This window comes from Aquarana catesbeiana, linkage group LG08, assembly GCF_042186555.1.
Source record: "Aquarana catesbeiana isolate 2022-GZ linkage group LG08, ASM4218655v1, whole genome shotgun sequence".
NCBI lineage: Eukaryota > Metazoa > Chordata > Amphibia > Anura > Ranidae > Aquarana > Aquarana catesbeiana.
The window spans coordinates 308,223,454-308,242,679 of record NC_133331.1 but is presented as its reverse complement, the minus strand read 5'-3'; the positions used below and the strand labels follow the sequence as shown (position 1 = coordinate 308,242,679).

The window sequence follows — 19,226 nt, the reverse complement described above, 5'->3', positions numbered from 1 at the left end:
AAAAAAAAAATCGGAAGACGAAGGCTACACATGCTCGGAATTGAAAGATTACATTACAATACATTATATCACTTCCCAAGTTGTATTCTGTAGTGCGAGAATTTTCGTAACTATAGTAACCTCTTCATTTTCGATATGACAAAAAAAAGACAGACTATCATTCATCCGATATTCTCATCGTGTGTAAGAGGCTTTATACTAAAAATTTGAAAAACCCTCAGGAAACATCTGTCGGCGTACTAAAATACAACCCAAACTGCAGTTTTTAGATTCTCCACAGAAGGTGATCCTACGTTTTGTGGTTGGAACGCAGAAACAGGAAGTGATAGCATGGCTGACAGGAAGTGATGTCAGAAATAAACAGGAAGTTCCGGGTGAGAGGTGAGGCAGTAGGAAGTAGAGAGGAGACATTGCTGGAACTGGCAGCAGAGGAGGTAATAAGATATTATTTTATATTTACACCCAGTAATCCCCCCCCCACCACCACCACCACCACCACCACCACTGACACAAATGATGGGGCTTACTTTATCTCACTGACAATGCAAATGGGCTTATTTTATTCCATTAACCAAGGAATAAGGGAAAAGAGCAACACTACAATGCCTGCAGACAATTTTGTTCTCCAACTTGGGTTGCCACCTGTCCAGGATTAACCTGGACAGTTCGGGTTTTGAATCACGTCTCCGGGTTTCAGACCACCCGAAACCCGGACGCATTATTCAGTTTGGACTATGGCTTTCCAGCAGGGTTGCTGGCTGCAGTTATCTAAGCCGGGAGTGTCTGTTACACTCTCTTTCACACTGCCCAAAGCCACCACTGTGACTGAAGTCCCCCCCCCCTCCCCCCTTCTATCTCCTGCCTCTGAGTAAGTACACTAAGATAAATCAGGGTTCTCAGAGCACCCCTTACATCAGAGTTCCCCTTTACACCAGAGGCCACAGTGTTCCCCCTTACATCACAGTCCTCTCTGTACATCAGAGTTCTCAGTGTTCCCCCTTAAATCAGGGGTTCCCAGAGCATCCCTTATGTTAGAGTCCCCAGAGTTCTCCCTTACATCAGAGTCTGCAGAGTCCCCCCTTACAGTGTAAGGGAACTCTGCAAGTTCAGATGTAAGAGCAGACTCTGCGTATTCAGATGTAAAGAGGAACTCTGCGTATTCAGATGTAAAGGGGAACCCTGCGGATTCAGATATAAAGAGGAACCCTGCGGATTCAGATGTAAAGGGGAACCCTGCGTATTCAGATGTAAAGAGGAACTCTGCAGATTCAGATGTAAAGAGGAACTCTGCGGATTCAGATGTAAACAGGAACTCTGCGGATTCAGAAGTAAAGGGGAACTCTGCGGATTCAGATGTAAACAGAAATTCTGCGAATTCAGAAGTAAAGGGGAACTCTGCGGATTCAGATGTAAACAGGAACTCTGCGGATTCAGAAGTAAAGGGGAACTCTGCGGATTCAGATGTAAACAGAAATTCTGCGAATTCAGAAGTAAAGGGGAACTTTGCAGATTCAGATGTAAAAGAGAATTCTGCGGATTCAGATATAAAGGGGAACTCTGCGGATTCAGATGTAAAATATATTTATTTAGACATCACAGCTATATGTCTTATTATAAAAAACAAGCAAAAAAATCTAGAAATGTCATTGCATAGCTGAGACCTGACAGACATAACAAACCAGACAGTATATAAACAAAATAATAAACAAGACCAGTATGAATACACTATTCAAAAAGAGATTAAAAAGTGTAAAAAAAGAAAAGTAATTATATACCAAAACAATCAATCAAATTAATACCCAGTGTCCAAATAAAGGACAATATGACAGTGAAATAATAATGATAAAAAAAAAAAATATATATATAAACCATTACTGAGTATAAACTGTCATATACTAATGATGAAAAAAAATAAATAATAAAAATATACGTATATATATATATGTAAATCAAAAACCAGAAGAAACTGGAAAACACAGACCAAAAAAGAAAAAAGGAGGAAAAAAGGGAAAGAGACACCCACCCCCTGACAAAAGAGAAGAAAAGAAGACAATAGAAGAACAGACAGAAGAAGACCTCCATGGAGGATCTAACAATTCTCCAATCTAAGATTACAATAAAAGGGTTTTTTCACTTTCATTGATATTAACGAGTCCTGTAATATAATATAAGATGCAGTCTGAGGTGTCAGAACTCTGTGCAGATATTATTAATCCCAGTACAGTCCAAATAATTCTCAGTTTATTATCCATCTACAGAGAGGAGAGTCCTGAGGATGGAGGAGGACCAAAGCCACAAGACGAGGAGGATATTGGACCTCACCCTGGAGATCATCTACCTGCTGACTGGAGAGGTGAGGAGGATTCTGGGAGGTCACATGACATCACTCTTATCCATGTTATGAGCGGACTAGAAAGATGAGGAGGATTCTGGGAACTTTTTAGTGATAATTGTAATTCTCTCTTGCTACACAGGATTATAAAGTAGTGAAGAAAATATCTGAAGATCCTCCACCTCACTGCCTGACAACAGAGGTAACCAGTGCCAAGAAGATTGTAGAAGTCACCAAGAAGATCATTGATCTGCTGACAGGAGAGGTGAGCGGTGCCGGGAATTCTGGGACATTATCCAGTAACAGACAAGGGATGTGTCTGGATGGTGACTGTATCATTGTGTGTGTCAGATTCCTATAAGGTGTCAGGATGTCACTGTCTATTTCTCCATGGAGGAGTGGGAGTATTTAGAAGGACACAAGGATCTCTACAAGGACGTCATGATGGAGAATCAGCCGCCCCTCACATCACCGGGTAAGAGGAGACTTTATTGTAAAGGAGAGAGCAGTACGGAGGGTCCACCTAGATCCCCCATCATCTGATAAACACATAGAAACAATGTATTCAGTCAGTGTGTGTGTTTCCTACAGATGGATCCAGTAATGGGAACCCACCAGAGAGATGTCCCCGTCCTCTGTATTCCTGGGGTTCCACACAGGAAGATCACACCATCCCTCACCGTCATCAGGTAGGTGGGACTGAGCATGTAGACCTACAAATGCCTTCTAGGCTATGAGAAAACATTCTTCTATGTTCCTTTTTATAAATGTATTCTGTCATCTTTGGGGTTTAGAGTGAAGAACTGAAAGACATCAAAGTTGAGTTTATGGAAGAACAAGGAAAGTTGGATGGACAATGTGTGAGGGAGGGTGATCATTGTTCCCGGGATTCCACACAGAAAGTTCACAGCTATACCCACCATGATCAGGTAGAAAAAGAACTCAAAATATTTCTAAGCGATGATATTCTTCTGTGAAATCTTTTATTGGCTGTTACTTTTTTTCAATTTCGGGGTTTAGGTTGAAGAACTAAAAGACATCAAAGTTGAGGCTAAAGAGGAAAAAGAAGAGACGTTGGTGAGAGGAGCTCAGCAGTCTATGGCGGAAGGTGAGACATTTATTACATTTTGTATATAACACACACAAAAGTAAGTTGGGCATCATTAGTCACCTTCAACCCAAAGCTGTTACCCACAGTACTTTTCCACCACTAGAAGGCCTCAGTCTGACATCCAGCATCATTCAACCCATTTTTTTTATAGATCAGGGGTCTCCAGACTTTTTAAACAAAGAGCCAGTTTACTGTCCTTCAGACTTTAGAATGGTGGGAGACTGTGGCCACTGAGAGTAGAGTCCGTTGTAAATAATGCCTCAGGTTTGTTGGTCAGTAGGAGAAATAGTGTCCCATAATTATTATTGGTGAGAGGAATAGTGCCCCATCGTTGGTGTCAGTGAGAGATATAGTGCTTCATCATTGGTATCAGTGGGTTGAATAGTGCCCCAATCATTGGTATCACTGGAAGGAATAGTGCCTCATCATTGGTATTAGTGGGAGGAATAGTGCTCCATCATTGGTGTCAGTGGGAGGAATAGTGCCCCATCATTGTTGTCAGTAGGATGAATAGTACCCCATCATTGGTATCAGTGGAAGTAATAGTGCCCCATCGTTGGTATCAGTGGAATCAATAGTGCCCCATCATTGGTATCAGTGGGAGGAATAGTGCCCCATCGTTGATGTCAGTGGGAGGAATAGTGCCCCATCATTGGTATCAGTAGGGAGGAATAGTGCCCCATAATTAGTATCAGCGGGAGGAATAGAATATAAAATAAAAGAATAGAATATAAAAGAATAGAATAAAATAGAAAAGAGTAAAACAGAATAGAATACAATAGAATATAACCGTTTTCCGAAAATAGGTTTGATATTTTATATTTGAATTCAATTTGAATACTTTGAATGCAATGGAAATATTTGAGTCGAAAGCAAATCAACGAAACGAAATTAGTAACTTAACGAATCGATCCAAAACAATTTTTTTTTTCCTTCTGCACACGTCTAGTTGTATCAATACATTTGTCTGATGACTGTAAGGCGTGGAGAAAACCAGTAAGATTGTATTTCATTGTTTTGAATCAGATGGAGGCGAGGGTTGGAGAACCTCGGAGGGAGATCGGCATTTATCTCCAAAAGATGATGGAATCACACAGAAGGTCCCCATTACTCACATCATACATCACAAACCTCAATTCCTCCAACCATCCATGGATCCTTCCAACCCTGAGGAACCATCCCACCAATCACATACTATGACTTCAGATGTCCATCTAAGTCCTCACAGTGTAGATACATCTACAGACCCTTCTAATCCCAAGGAACCATCCCACCAATCACATACTATGACTTCAGATGTCCATCTAAGTCCTCACAGTGTAGACACATCCTCAGATCCCTCCAATCCCGAGGAACCATCCCACCAATCACATACTATGACTTCAGATGTCCATCTAAGTCCTCACAATGTAGACACATTTACGGACCCTTCTAATCCCGAAGAATCTTCCATAAACCATGAAGGAGCTCACACAGGAGAGGGTTCATTGTCCTGTTCAGTGTGCGGGAAATCTTTCACTGAAAAGAGAAACCTTCTCTCACACCAGAGAATTCACACGGGCCAGCGTCTTTTCCAATGCTCAGTGTGCGGGAAAAGTTACGTTCGGAAAGAAAAACTTGTTATCCACCAGAGGATCCACACTGGTGAGCGTCCTTATTCGTGTTCAGAGTGCGGGAAGTGTTTTGCTGAGAGAGGAACGCTTCATAGACACCGAAAATCTCACACTGGGGAACGCCCCTATTCGTGCTCTGAGTGTGGGAAAGGTTTCATTAGCAAAGAAGACCTTCTAAAACACCAGAGAATTCACACTGGTGAGCGCCCTTTTCCATGCTCAGAGTGCGGGAAATGTTTTAAAGAAAAAAGAACGCTTGTTATACACCAGAGAATTCATACCGGTGAGCGTCCTTTCTCATGTTCAGTGTGCGGGAAGTGTTTCAGTCATAAAGTAAGCCTGTTTAGACACCAGAAAATCCACACAGGTGAGCGTCCACATTCATGTCCTAAGTGCGGAAAATGTTTTGTTCGGAAAGAAGACCTTCTAAAACACCAGAGAGTTCACACTGGTGAACGCCCTTATTCATGCTCAGAGTGCGGGAAATCTTTTACTAAGAAAAGGACGCTCGTTATACACCAGAGAATTCACACGGGGGAGCGACCCTATTCATGTTCAGAGTGCGGGAAGTGTTTTGCTGAGAAAAGAATACTTCTTATACACCAGCGAAGCCACACGGGTGAACGTCCCTATTCATGCTCAGAGTGCGGGAAACGTTTTACCGAGAAAAGAAACCTCCTCACGCATCAGATCATTCACACGCGCGAGCGTCCCTATTCGTGCTCCGAGTGCGGGAAAGGTTTCAATCAGAAACAAAGCCTTCTTACGCATCAGAAAATTCACACGAGCGACCGCCCTTTCTCATGCTCGGAGTGCGGGAAGTGTTTCATTCAGAAAGGAAACCTTCTTTCACACCAGAGAATCCACACGGGCGAGCGTCCTTTCTCGTGCTCGGCGTGCGGGAAATGTTTCGGCCGTAAAGCAAGCCTTCTCAGACACCAGAGAGTTCACACGGGTGAGCGTCCGTTTTCATGTTCGGAGTGCGGAAGATATTTCAGTGATAAGGGAAGCCTTCTTGAGCACCAGAGAATTCACACGGGGGAGCGTCCTTATACATGTTCAGAGTGCGGGAAAGGTTTTATTTACAGGAAAAAACTTTTAAGACACCAGAGAATTCACACGGGCTGATGGCCTTTCTTATGGAAACATTTTGCAGAGAAAAAAAAAAGCCAGAAAAGTCGGACTCGGGAGGGTTCTATTTCATGGTTTAGAGGTTCTAGAAGAAAACAAGATGGCGTCACTTTGGTTCTGTAGAGATTGTGGTTGGAAGGTCTGGCGGCCCGTAATAAATAACGAATCCATATCTAGACCTATCCAATGGCTGAGCACCCTCATCGTTTCTCTCCATACAATCATTATTACACACTACATTACCAAAAGTTCCGGAACGCCTGCCTTTACACACACACATGAACTTTAATGGCATCCCAGTCTTAGTCCGTAGGGTTCAATATTGAGTTGGTCCACCCTTTGCAGTTATAACAGCTTCAACTCTTGTGGGAATTCTTCTCCTCTGTCGCTTTCCACGCTCGTACCTGAAAGCATTTCCCAGCTGCCAAAATGACAGCCTGGAGTTGCCGTGAAAATCCAACAAATGTAATAGCTACTGAGGTCATAGAAACAAGCCATCTGATACAGAATTTATAAACATTGTTCAGATGGGCGATACACCATATTACAAAAAGTATTGGGACGCCTGCCTTTACACACACATGAACTTTACTTGCATCCCAGTCTTAGTCCGTAGGGTTCAATATTGAGTTGGCCCACCCTTTGCAGCTATAACAGCTTCAACTCTTCTGGGAAGGCTGTCCACAAGGTTTAGGAGTGTGTCTATGGGAATGTTTGACCATTCTTCCAGAAGCTCAAATGTGAGGTCAGGCACTGATGTTGGAACGAGAAGGCCTGGCTCCAGTCCACCCCAAAGGTGTTCTATCGGGTTGAGGTCAGAACGAAAATTTACTAGCCTGCCATCCAACATTTGTTGGCCGAAAGTTGGACAACAATTGTCTGATTGAGCGTACTAACGGTCGCATTTTAGGCCAACAGTCTGTCATCACACAATTCCCTGCCGAAAATCCGATTTGTGTGTAGGAGGCTTTAGTTTGTAGGGTTCAATATTGAGTTGGCTCACCCTTTGCAGCCCAAAGGTGTTTTATCAGGTTGAGGTGCAGGCCAGCCAAGTTCCTCCACCCCAAACTCGCTCATCAATGTCTTTATGGACCTTGCTTTGTGCACTGGTGGGCAGCCATGTTGGAATAGGAAGAGGCCATCACCAAACTGTTCCCACAAAGTTGGGAGCATGAAATTATCCAAAATGTCTTGGTATGCTGATGACTTAAGACTTCCCTTCACTGGAACTAAGGGGCCAAACCCAACCCCTGAAAAACAACCCCCCACCATAATCCTCCCTCCACCAAATGATTTGGACCAGTGCACAAAGCAAGGTCCATAAAGACATGGATGAGCGAGTTTGGGGTGGAGGAGTCCTGACCTCAACTCGATAGAACACCTTTTGGATGAATTATGCCGCGTACACACGATCGGAATTTCGCCCTGCAAAAGACCGATGAGAGTTTTTTGTCGGAAAATGCGACCGTGTGTATGCTCCATCGGTCTTTTGCTGGCGGAATTCCAGCCAGCAAAAGATCGCGAGCATGCTCTCAATTTTTGCGGTCAGGAAAAGTTCCTATCTGAAAACGTGATCGTCTGTGGCAATTCCGACGTGCAAAATTCCTACGCATGCTCGGAAACAATTCGACGCATGCTCGGAAGCATTGAACTTCATTTTCTCGGCTCGTTGTAGTGTTGTACGTCACCGCGTTCTTGATGGTCGTAATTTCAGCAAGCTTTTGCATGACTGTGTGTATTCAAGGCAAACTTGAGCGGAATCCCGACGGAAAAGCCGTCATATCTTTTTCCGACAAGAAATCCGATCGTGTGTACGTGGCATTAGAGTGGAGACTATGAGCCAGACCTTCTCGCTCATCCATGTCTTTATGGACCTTGCGTTGTGCACTGGTGTGCAGTCATGTTGGAACAGGAAGGGGCCATCCCCAAACTGTTCCCACAAAGTTGGGAGCATGAAATTATCCAAAATGTCTTGGTATGCAGATACCTTAAGAGTTCCCTTCACTGGAACTAAGGGGCAAAGCCCAACCCCTAAAAAAAAAACAACCCCCCCCCACCATAATCACCCCTCCACCAAATGATATGGACCACAAAGCAAGGTCCATAAAGACATGGATGACCTTGTGGACAGCCTTCCCAGAAGAGTTGAAGCTGTTATAGCTGCAAAGGGTGGGCCAACTCAATATTGAACCCTACGGACCAAGACTGGGATGCCATTAAAGTTCATGTGTGTAAAGGCAGGCGCCCCAATACTTTTCGTTATATAGTGTATCATGATCATATTTGTATTTTTACATGCTGATAAAGAAAGAGTACCTGTGGTTTGTGTATATGGAAGTGTCGTTAAGAATCAACCTTGTTCTCGGGTGTAACAATCAATAAATGGTGTATTACATGCTGTTCATACTCACTCAGTCACTTTGAGATTCTTTTTCTGTATTCTTCAAAAAAAAAACCTGCTTGATCCTGCTACTCTCTGTCTCCCCCTTCTGACCATGTCCCCAATTCAGCTGGGGATTTTGCAGAGCAGTGTTGGCAGCATGGGTGTCCACGTGGGGGTGGGGCAAGTTTGTTTGAAATCTTTGCAAATTTATTAAAAATAAAAAAGGGAAAAAATCCCATGTACATAAGTATCACAGCCTTTGCTCAATACTTTGTTGAAGCCCCTCTGGCACCAATTACACCCTCAAGTCTTTTTGAGTATGATGCTATTAGCTATTGTTCATAAACGACCTGGAGGATGGGATAAACAGTTCAATCTCTGTATTTGCAGACAATACTAAGCTAAGCAGGGCAATAACTTCTCCGCAGGATGTGGAAATCTTGCAAAAAGACCTGAACAAATTAATGGGGTGGGCGACTACATGGCAAATGAGGTTCAATGTAGAAAAATGTAAAATAATGCATTTGGGTGGCAAAAATATGAATGAAATCTATACACTGGGGGAGAACCTCTGGGGGAATCTAGGATGGAAAAGGACCTGGGGGTCCTAGTAGATGATAGGCTCAGCAATGTCATGCAATGCCAAGCTGCTGCTAATAAAGCAAACAGAATATTGGCATTAAAAGGGGGATCAACTCCAGAGATAAAACGATAATTCTCCCGCTCTACAAGACTCTGGTCTGGCCGCACCTGGAGTATGCTGTCCAGTTCTGGGCACCAGTCCTCAGGAGGGATGTACTGGAAATGGAGCGAGTACAAAGAAGGGCAACAAAGCTAATAAAGGGTCTGGAGGATCTTAGTTATGAGGAAAGGTTGCGAGCGCTGAACTTATTCTCTCTGGAGAAGAGACGCTTGAGAGGGGATATGATTTCAATTTACAAATACTGTACTGGTGACCCCACAATAGGGTTAAAACTTTTTCGCAGAAGAGATTTTAACAAGACTCGTGGCCACTCATTACAATTAGAAGAAAAGAGGTTTAACCTTAAACTACGTAGAGGGTTCTTTACTGTAAGAGCGGCAAGGATGTGGAATTCCCTTCCACAGGCGGTGGTCTCAGTGGGGAGCATTGATAGCTTCAAGAAACTATTAGATAATCACCTGAATGACCGCAACATACAGGGATATATAATGTAATACTGACATATAATCACACACATAGGTTGGACTTGATGGACTTGTGTCTTTTTTCAACCTCACCTACTATGTAACTATGTAGCTTGGCACACCTATTTTAGGCAGTTTCTACCATTCTTCTCAAGCTCCATCAGGTTGGATTGCATCGGTGCACAGCCATCATCCATTTTCAGATCTCTCCAGAGATGTTTGATTGGGTTCCATTCGGGGCTCTGGCTGGGCCACCCAAGGTCATTCACAGAGTTGGCCACTCCTTTGTTATCTTGACTGTGTGTTTAGGGTCATTGTCCTGTTGGAAGATGAACCTTCGCCCCAGTCTGAGGTCCAGAACGCTCTGGAGCAGGTTTTCATCAAGGATGTCTCTGTACATTGCTGCATTCATCTTTCCCCTCGATCCTGACTAGTCTCCCAGTTCCTGCTATTGAAAAACATCCCCACAGCATGATGCTGCCACCACCATGCTTCACTGTAGGGATGGTATTGGCCAGGTGATGAGCTGTGCCTGGTTTCCTCGAGACATAACGTTTGCCATTCAGGCCAAAGAGTTCAATCTTTGTTTCATCAGACCAGAGAATTTTGTTTCTCATGATCTGAGAGTCCTTCACAGGCTTTAACTAGGCACTGATAGAAGTCACAAGACTGCTGAAAACTGCTAATCCGAAAAGGAGTCTACCACAGAGATACATCAGATAACATCTGTAAGAAGGTGGAATATCCCAGATCTTTGGACGAGATTGGTGGAGCAACCGTGGTGGGCTTAAAGATAAGCACATTACCCCAGTGGGGGGTGAGGGGATCTGGTGAGTGGGGATGCTTGAGGGGGAGCACGAAGTCACAAGTGGAATTCCTGAACACACTCACAGTCACTGTTTTTATGCTAATCACTATGAATGAAGATTTAATCTACCTGATGGACTATTAGTTATGCACAGGTGCACTAAGACCTGTTGGAACACTCGTATTTACCAATTGTGTTGATAACCCCGAGTGGGATCTCTACACATTTATGGACTACCACTAAGCATTTGTGTACTTATATTTTTTCACATATATTTTTTTTATATGGTTTTCAATTGAGCTTTCTTTTGGTGGGATTTGATCACCTAAATTGATGAAGAAATTCAAATTTTTCCTTTTTTTTATTGGATGTTTTATAGCAGAAAGTAAAAAATATTGTTTTGTTTTTTTTTCGAAATTGTTGTTTTTTTTTTTTTTTGTTTATAGCGCAAAAAATAAAAACCGCTATATACAAAAAAATATATATATTTTTTTACTTTCTGCTATAAAACATCCAATAAAAAAAAATGTAAAAAATCGAATTTCTTCATCAATTTAGGCCAATATGTATTCTGCTACAAATTTGTGGTAAAAAAAATCTCAATTAGCCCTCATGCACACAGGCTGTTAAAAAAACGTTATGAAAACGCCAGTATCTTTGCAGTGATTTTTTTTTTTTTTTCAGCTTTTTTCAGCGTTTTTGCAATAGCGTTTTTTAGCGTTTTTGAGCGTTTTTTTTTTCAATTTTTTTTTTTTTTTTTCAATGGATCAAAAACGCTAAAAAACGTTGGTGAATGACGTTTTTGAGCGTTTTTGAGCGTTTTTCAGCGTTAGAGCGTTTTTACAGCTGAAAAACGTCTCTCAGAACCCACTGGTCCTGGGTTTTTTTTACAGCTTAAAAACGCCTATGCCACTTGCAGCTCAAAAACGCCTAGGTGGGCATGAAGCCATAGACTAACATAGACAGGCCCTTTTAAGCTGCAAAAAAAGCTCAAAAAAGCAGCTGTAAAAACGTCCGTGTGCATGAGGACTAAGCGTATATTGATCGGTTTGCTCAAAAGTTTTAGTGTCTACAAACTATGGGATAGATTTATGGACTTTTAATCTTTTTTTAATTGTTTTTACTGCCCTGTTTTCCCGAAGATAAGACCCCTAACGTGATTGTCTGCAATATAAGCCCTACCCCCCAAATAAGCCCTACCCTGTTTCCCCGAAAATAAGCCCTACCCTGAAAGTAAGACCTACAACTTTAACTAGGGCTTATTTGGGGGGGGTAGGGCTTATATTGCAGCCATCACCGACAATCACGCTAGGTCTTATTTTCGGGGAAACAGGGTAGTGATGGCAGCGATCAGCAATTTTTTTTAGCGGGACTGCGACATTGCGGCGGGCAAATCTGACACTTTTTGGGGACAAGTGACACCAATACAGTGATCAGTGCTAAAAGAAAATGCACTGTCACTGTATAAACGACACTGGCAGGGAAGGGGTTAACATCAGGGCGGATCAAAAGGTTAACTGTGTTCTTAAGTGCTTTTTTGAGCCTCGTACGCACGATCGGATTTTCGGATGGGAAATGTGTGATGACAGGCTGTTGGCGGAAAATCCGACCGTCTGTACGCTCCATCAGACAATTGTTGTCGGATTTTCCGCAGACAAATGTTGGATGGCAGGTTTTAACATTTTCCGCGGACAAATGTCTGTTGTCGGATTTTCCGAGCGTGTGTACACAAGTCCGTCGGACAAAAGTCCAAAGTACAAAACGCACATGCTCGGAAGCAAGGATGAGCCAGAAGCGGTCGGTCTTGTAAACCAGCGATCGTAATGGAGAATTAACATTCGTGACGCGGCAAATTCTGAAATCTGGAAATGCAGCGCACAATTCTCTTCTTCTTTAATGGGATAATAATGAAGCTGCTTTGCTGGTGATACTGATGGAGTTATTGCAAACACATTTTCAAAGGCTTTTTTTTTCTAGTGATATCAAGAATAATATTATTATGCTTTTTTATTTTTTTATTTGGGCAAGTTACCACAACACCATTATCCTGTAGTTTTGGTGTCCCTTGTTAATTTTACATTGTATTTTTTTTTAAATATAACTGCCGACTCCCAAACTGTCATTTAAAGTAAAACACATAGCCAAGTATTATTCTCCACAATTTTTTTATTGTGCATTAAAAAAAGAAAACAAATAAAATTAGACATGTTATCTGCCGATAGAACTTAACCAAAAAGTGCATTCTACGCATCCAAAAATATAGAAAATATTAATATTTATAATAAAATAATGATAATAATAATAATAATAATAATAATAATAATAATAATAATAATAATATAATAATAGAAAATATACCAACTCAAATTATTATTCAACCAAAAAATAAAATAAAAGCCTCATGCATGTGTCCTGCTTCTTAATATAGGGGGTCATCAATGCCAAGATTTGGTGAAAGCAGGGGTCCGTCATCCAGAGATAATTCCGAAAATCATCCGGATTATTCTCCTGGAGCTCCCGCAGCAAAGGCATATGACAGAATTGGTCACCATTAATAAAGCAACCAATTTTTGGTCCAAGAAATCCTCCTCCTCCTGTTCCTGGACTGGACTTGGGTCAAAGCAATAACTCCAAGGACAATAATAAATAACACGTTATCTCCTCTGATTCCGCAACATGTCTGGTTGACGAACGGCAGTTCAGAAACGAACTGAAAAGCGCAAAATGAAAAGTGCGAAATGAAAAGCGCGAATCAACACTCACACACCTCCCAACATTTTGAGATGGGAATAGGGGACACTCACTAACCAAACGTATGTAGGCATAGGACACGCCCCCTGCCATACCCCCTTAAAGGGGAATTAACCAAAAAAAAAAGGTTCAATAAATCCACAAGTACTTTTTTCTACCACTACTATTACTTTATATTGGCTTTTTTTTTTGGCACACGCCTTCGGACAAAAGTCCGAGGTTTTGTCTGTGGAAAATCCAATCGTGTGTACGAGGCTTTACTGTGTGGGAGGTGGACTGACTGGAGGAAGAGAGACATCTATGTTCCTGATTAGCAGGAACACAAGATCTCTTTCTCCCTCTGTGACAGAACAGCGGTCTGCCTTGTTTACATAAGCAGACCGCCATTCTGTCTCTCCTACAAACGATCGGCCAACCACAGCGGGAGCCCCAGAGCCGACAACAGGAATCACGTACAGCTACGTGAGTTTGCGCTTAAGGGCCGCTCTGCTGCAGTAAATGTACGTGGGGTGGTCCTTAAGTGGTTTATAAAAAAAACCAGATGTGATCAAATACCACCAAAAGAAATCTCTATTTGTGTGGAAAAAAATGATATAAATTTCATTTGGGTACAGCGTGGCATGACCGCACCATTGTCAGTTGAAGTAGCTCAGTGCTGAATAGCAAAACATGCTCTGGTCATGGAGGGGGTAAATCCTTCTGGAGGTCAAGTGGTTAAAAGCCGGTTTAGTTGGGGAAACATCCAACGCTACGTGTGGAAGATGCCGACTCTGATACAGCATGACTAATCTTTGGAGATACATTGGTAAACTTTTTCATACTTGTATCTTGTTTCCCTGAAATACGAAACTGGCATCTTAAGTGAGCGGTGCTCCATCATGTGGTTGTTGGTGCACATGGAGGACATGCAGGCCGACACACAACAGTTCTAACCCTCCCGTATTCCATCCAACACCTCCCATCCAAAAACGTCTTCCGGAAGAGTTCCATTTCAGAGGGTCAGTCCCCCTAAAAATTGGTATATTTTAGATAAACATATTATGATATGAGCTATATATATATATATATATATATATATATATATATATATATATATATATATATATACACTATATTGCCAAAAGTATTGGATTGGGACACCTGCCTTTACACGCACACGAACTTTAATGGTATCCCAGTCTTACTCCCCATACACACGATCCGAAAATGGGACGACAGATCGTCTGACTTTTTCCGCTTACTAGTCGCAAGTAGAAATTGAATAGGTTACTAAAGTCACGAAAATTCTCGTACAACATAAACGAAAATCGGAAGTGTTGTGTTGTAGTATGTTTGTATTGTATTTTTGGAGGACAACTGTACTGACTAAACGAAAATCGTACGATCTGGTATCGTACGAGGAAAATTTTCGTGCTTGTCCAATCTAATAATATCAGTTAAATAAAAAAATGGAAAAATGGACTTTCCAGGTACCAATTATAGAAAATATACAGTAATTTTTTTTAAACAATTAATACATAAAATATATTTAAAATACTGCCAAGTAAATCTAATAATATCGGATGAACTATCGTGATCGGCTCTCGAAAGCTCTGTACTAACGATCCGATTATCGTAGGATTGTGTTGAAAGCGGTATTTTTCGTCCAATTTTCGGATCGTGTATACGGGCCCTTACTCCGTAGGGTTCAATACTGAGTTGGCCCACCCTCTGCAGCTACAACAGCTTCAACTCTTGAAGGCTGTCCACAAGGTTTAGGAGTGTGTCTATGGGAATGTTTGACCATTCTTCCAGAAGCTCTTCCAGAACTCGCTCATCCATGTCTTTATGGACCTTTCTTTGTGCACTAGTCCAAATCATTGGTGGGGGGGGGATAATGTTGGGTGGGGGTTGTTTTTCAGGGGTTGGGCTTGGCCTCTTAGTTTCAGTGAAGGGAACTCTTAAGGCATCAGCATACCAAAACATTGTGGACAATTTCATGCTCCCAACTTTGTAGGAAAAGTTTGGGGATGGCCCCTTCCTGTTCCCACATGACTGCGCACCAGTGACAGGCCAGTCAAGTTCCTCTACCCCAAACTCGCTCATCAATGACTTTATGGACCTTGCTTTGTGCACTGGTGTGCAGTCATGTTGGAACAGGAAGGGGCCATCCCCAAACTGTTCCCACAAATTTGGGAGCATGAAATTGTCCAAAATGTCTTTGTATGCTAATGACTTAAGAGTTCCCTTCACTGGAACTAAGGGTCCAAGCCCAACCCCTGAAAAACAACCCCCCACCATCGTCCCCCTCCACCAAACTTTACACTTGGCACAATGCAGTCAGACAAGTACTGTTCTTCTGGCAACCGCAAAACTCAGACAGGTCCATCGGATTGCCAGACAGAGAAGCGTGACTGGTCACTCCAGAGAACACTTCTCCACTGCTCTAGAGTCCAGTGGCGGCGTGCTTACACCACTGCATCCAATGCTTTGCAATGCACTTGGTGATATAAGGCTTGGATGCAGCTGCTCGGCCATGGAAACCCTATCCATGAAGCTCTCTATGCACTGTTGTTGTGCTAATCTGAAGGCCTAATGAAGTTTGGAGGTCTGTAGCTATTGACTCTGCAGACAGTTGGTGACTTCTGTGCACTGTGAGCTACAGATATCAATGACTCCGCTCTATCATTTTACATGACCTACCACTTCGTGGCTGAGTTGCTGTTGTTCCCAGTTGCTTCCACTTTGTTATAATACCGCTAACAGTTGACCGTGGAATATTTAGTAGCAAGGAAATCTCACAGATGGACTTATTGCACAGGTGGCAACCTATCACGGTACCACGCTTGAATTCACAGAGCTCCTGAGAGCGACCCATTCTTTCACAAATGTTTGTAGAAGCCGTCTGCAGACAAGGTGCTTGATTTTATACACCTGTGGCCATGGAAGTGAATGAAACGCCTAAATCCAATGATTTGGAGGGGTGTCCCAATACTTTTGTCAATATAGTGTGTATGTAATTAATATATATATATATATATATATATATATATATTGAACAACAATGTAGGGTGCATTTTTCAGACTCTCCACAAGGTGGCTTATTGTCAGTGGAACCTACAAACAGGAAGTGATGTCATATCCAGAGAGGAAGTGATGTAGGAGTATAAAGAAGAATTTCCGGGTTAGAGGTGAGTCGGGAGGAAGTAGAGAGAAGACATTGCTGGAACTGGCAGTAGAGGAGGTAATAAGATATTATTTTATATTTAGACCCAGTAACCCCCCTCCGCTGCTACGAACGCCAATATATTTAGGAGAAAGGATTGAGGGGTTGCAGAACTTGAAGTTGAAAAACTTGCACACAAAGTAACATAATTGGAAACACATCTAGGTAGAAAGATACAAGGTAAGTCGGAGAATGACTGCAGATCACATTGTTACACTCCAATGGAGTTATTCCTTGTTACAATATAAGACTTCTTTGTTTCTTTATCCCTGTATGATGGAAATGGGGCATCTATTGATCTGAGGAAGGACTGATGTTAGTCTAAACTGTTGCTTTCTCCAAACACGTTTATTTTATCCCACCGGAACCAACAATGGGCCTTATGTTATCTCACCGGCACCAACTACGGGCCTTAGTTTATCCCACCGACACCAACGATGGGCCTTAGTTTATCCCACGACACCAACGATGGGCCTTATGTTATCTCACCGGCACCAACTACGGGCCTTAGTTTATCCCACCGACACCAACGATGGGCCTTAGTTTTTCCCACCGACACCAACGATGGGCCTTAGTTTATCCCACCGACACCAACAATGGGCCTTATGTTATCTCACCGGCACCAACAACAGGCCTTAGTTTATCCCACCAACACCAACGATGGGCCTTAGTTTATCCCACCGACACCAACGATGGGCCTTAGTTTATCCCACTGACACCAACGATGGGCCTTAGTTTATCCCACCGACACCAACGATGGGCCTTAGTTTATCCCACCGACACCAACGATGGACCTTAGTTTATCCCACTGACACCAACGATGGGCCTTAGTTTATTCCACCGACACCAACGATGGGCCTTAGTTTATCCCACTGACAGCAACGATGGGCCTTAGTTTATCCCACCAACACCAACGATGGGCCTTAGTTTATCCCACTGACAGCAACGATGGGCCTTAGTTTATTCCACCGACACCAACGATGGGCCTTAGTTTATCCCACTGACAGCAACGATGGGCCTTAGTTTATTCCACCGACACCAACGATGGGCCTTAGTTTATCCCACCGACACCAACGATATTTTATCCCACGGAGACCAAAAATGGGGCTTGTTAAATGTCATTGACACCAATGATGGGGCTTTTTTTTTATCCCAATGACGATGGGACTTCTATTACATCTAATTCTGTGCACTCTCAACAGCATGTCTGCTGCTTCTCAAGTGATTTTAAGCCTAAAAATAAAAGGTTTTAGTTGGAGTTGTGCTTAAAAAAATGACCTGGCGTGAGGAGGATTTTGGGAAGTCTGTAGTGACAATTGTTAATTTCTCTCTATACACAGGATTATAAAGTAGTGAAGAAAATATCTAGAGTTCCAATAACACCCAGCAGCCGTCTTCAGAGGATATCACCCATCACAGTGCCTCCACCTCACTGCCTGACAACAGAGGTAACCAGTGCCAAGAAGATTCTAGAAGTCACCAACAAGATCATTGAGCTGCTGACAGGAGAGGTGAGCGGTGCCGGGAATTCTGGGACATTATCCAGTAACAGACAAGGGATGTGTCTGGATGGTGACTGTATCATTGTGTGTGTCAGGTTCCTATAAGGTGTCAGGATGTCACTGTCTATTTCTCCATGGAGGAGTGGGAGTTTATAGAAGGACACAAGGATCTCTACAAGGACATCATGATGGAGAATCAGCCGCCCCTCACATCACCGGGTAAGAGGAGACTTTATTGTAAAGGAGAGAGCAGTACGGAGGATCCACCTAGATCCCCCATCATCTGATAAACACATAGAAACAATGTATTCAGTCAGTGTGTGTTTCCTACAGATGGATCCAGTAATGGGAACCCCCCAGAAAGGTGTCCCCATCCTTTCTATTGCCGAGATTCCGCACAGGAAGATTATACAATCCTTCACCATCATCAGGTAGATGGGACTGAGCAACTAGGACTCAAAATGACTTTTAAGCTATGAGAGGTCTTCTATGTAATCTCTTGTTCCATTTTATAAATTTGTTCTATCATCTTTGGGGTTTAGCTTGAAGAACTGAAAGACATCAAAGTTGAGGTTAAAGAAGAAGAAGAGGAGAAAATGGTGAGGGGAGCTCAGCAGTCTATAGAGGAGAGTGGTTCTTTATATTCACACCATGATCAGGTAGATGGGAATGAAAATATTTCAAAATCAGGAGACAAAGATCTTCTATGTTAGCACTTTTCTACAGTTTTTTCCAGATCTTATATTTGATCATTTTGTGGGTTTTAGGGTGAAGAACTGAAAGGGATCAAAATTGAGATTAAAGAGGAAGAAGAAGAGACATTGGTGAATGGAGATCAGCAGTCTATAGAGGAGGGGGAGATGATTAAACATGAACAAGAGAAATATTCTCTCTATATCAACACAAGTAAGTAATAATCACCAAATGCAGGAAAATTTCACCTAATGAAAGGTCCATCTCCATTTCTCAATATAGCGTCATGTTCCCAACATAACGTCATGTTCCCAACAAATGAGGAGGAGATATTGTACACCATATGAAAGGTCCATCTCCATTTCTCAATATAACGTCATGTTCCCAACAAATGAGGAGAAGATAATGTACACCTTATGAAAGGTCCATCTTCGTTCCTCAATATAACGTGTTCCCAACAAATGAGGGGATACTGGACACCATATGAAAGGTTCATTTCTATTCCACAATATAACTTCATGTTCCCAACA

The 19,226-nt window shown here is 42.4% G+C and overlaps 2 protein-coding genes across 2 annotated transcripts in view; both read left to right on the top strand.

The window, feature by feature from the left end:
* Nucleotides 1-208: 208 nt before the first annotated feature.
* LOC141105068 (uncharacterized) lies at nt 209-8,820 on the top strand. The gene is made up of 8 exons (XM_073594898.1): nt 209-434; nt 2,259-2,353; nt 2,475-2,597; nt 2,684-2,807; nt 2,924-3,021; nt 3,127-3,261; nt 3,353-3,440; nt 4,470-8,820. The coding sequence occupies exons 2-8, from the start codon at nt 2,276-2,278 to the stop codon at nt 6,182-6,184; spliced, it is 2,361 nt and encodes a 786-aa protein (XP_073450999.1). The 5' UTR covers nt 209-434; nt 2,259-2,275; the 3' UTR covers nt 6,185-8,820.
* A 6,789-nt stretch (nt 8,821-15,609) lies between these two features.
* The window catches only part of LOC141106919 (uncharacterized), a 68,515-nt gene continuing 64,898 nt past the window's right edge, over nt 15,610-19,226 (top strand). Inside the window, 7 exon segments of the mRNA XM_073597849.1 lie at nt 15,610-15,623; nt 16,438-16,519; nt 17,842-18,012; nt 18,099-18,222; nt 18,337-18,434; nt 18,546-18,662; nt 18,771-18,909. Coding sequence (XP_073453950.1) covers nt 15,610-15,623; nt 16,438-16,519; nt 17,842-18,012; nt 18,099-18,222; nt 18,337-18,434; nt 18,546-18,662; nt 18,771-18,909 — 745 coding nt within the window.

Bases quoted from the DNA above. Each gene is read 5' to 3' on its own strand.
- LOC141105068 (XM_073594898.1), top strand. From the start codon at position 2,276: ATGGAGGAGGACCAAAGCCACAAGACGAGGAGGATATTGGACCTCACC. The intron at 3,022-3,126 runs GTAGGTGGGACT...TTTGGGGTTTAG, and splicing joins CCATCCCTCACCGTCATCAG to AGTGAAGAACTGAAAGACAT. The intron at 3,441-4,469 runs GTGAGACATTTA...GTTTTGAATCAG, and splicing joins TCAGCAGTCTATGGCGGAAG to ATGGAGGCGAGGGTTGGAGA.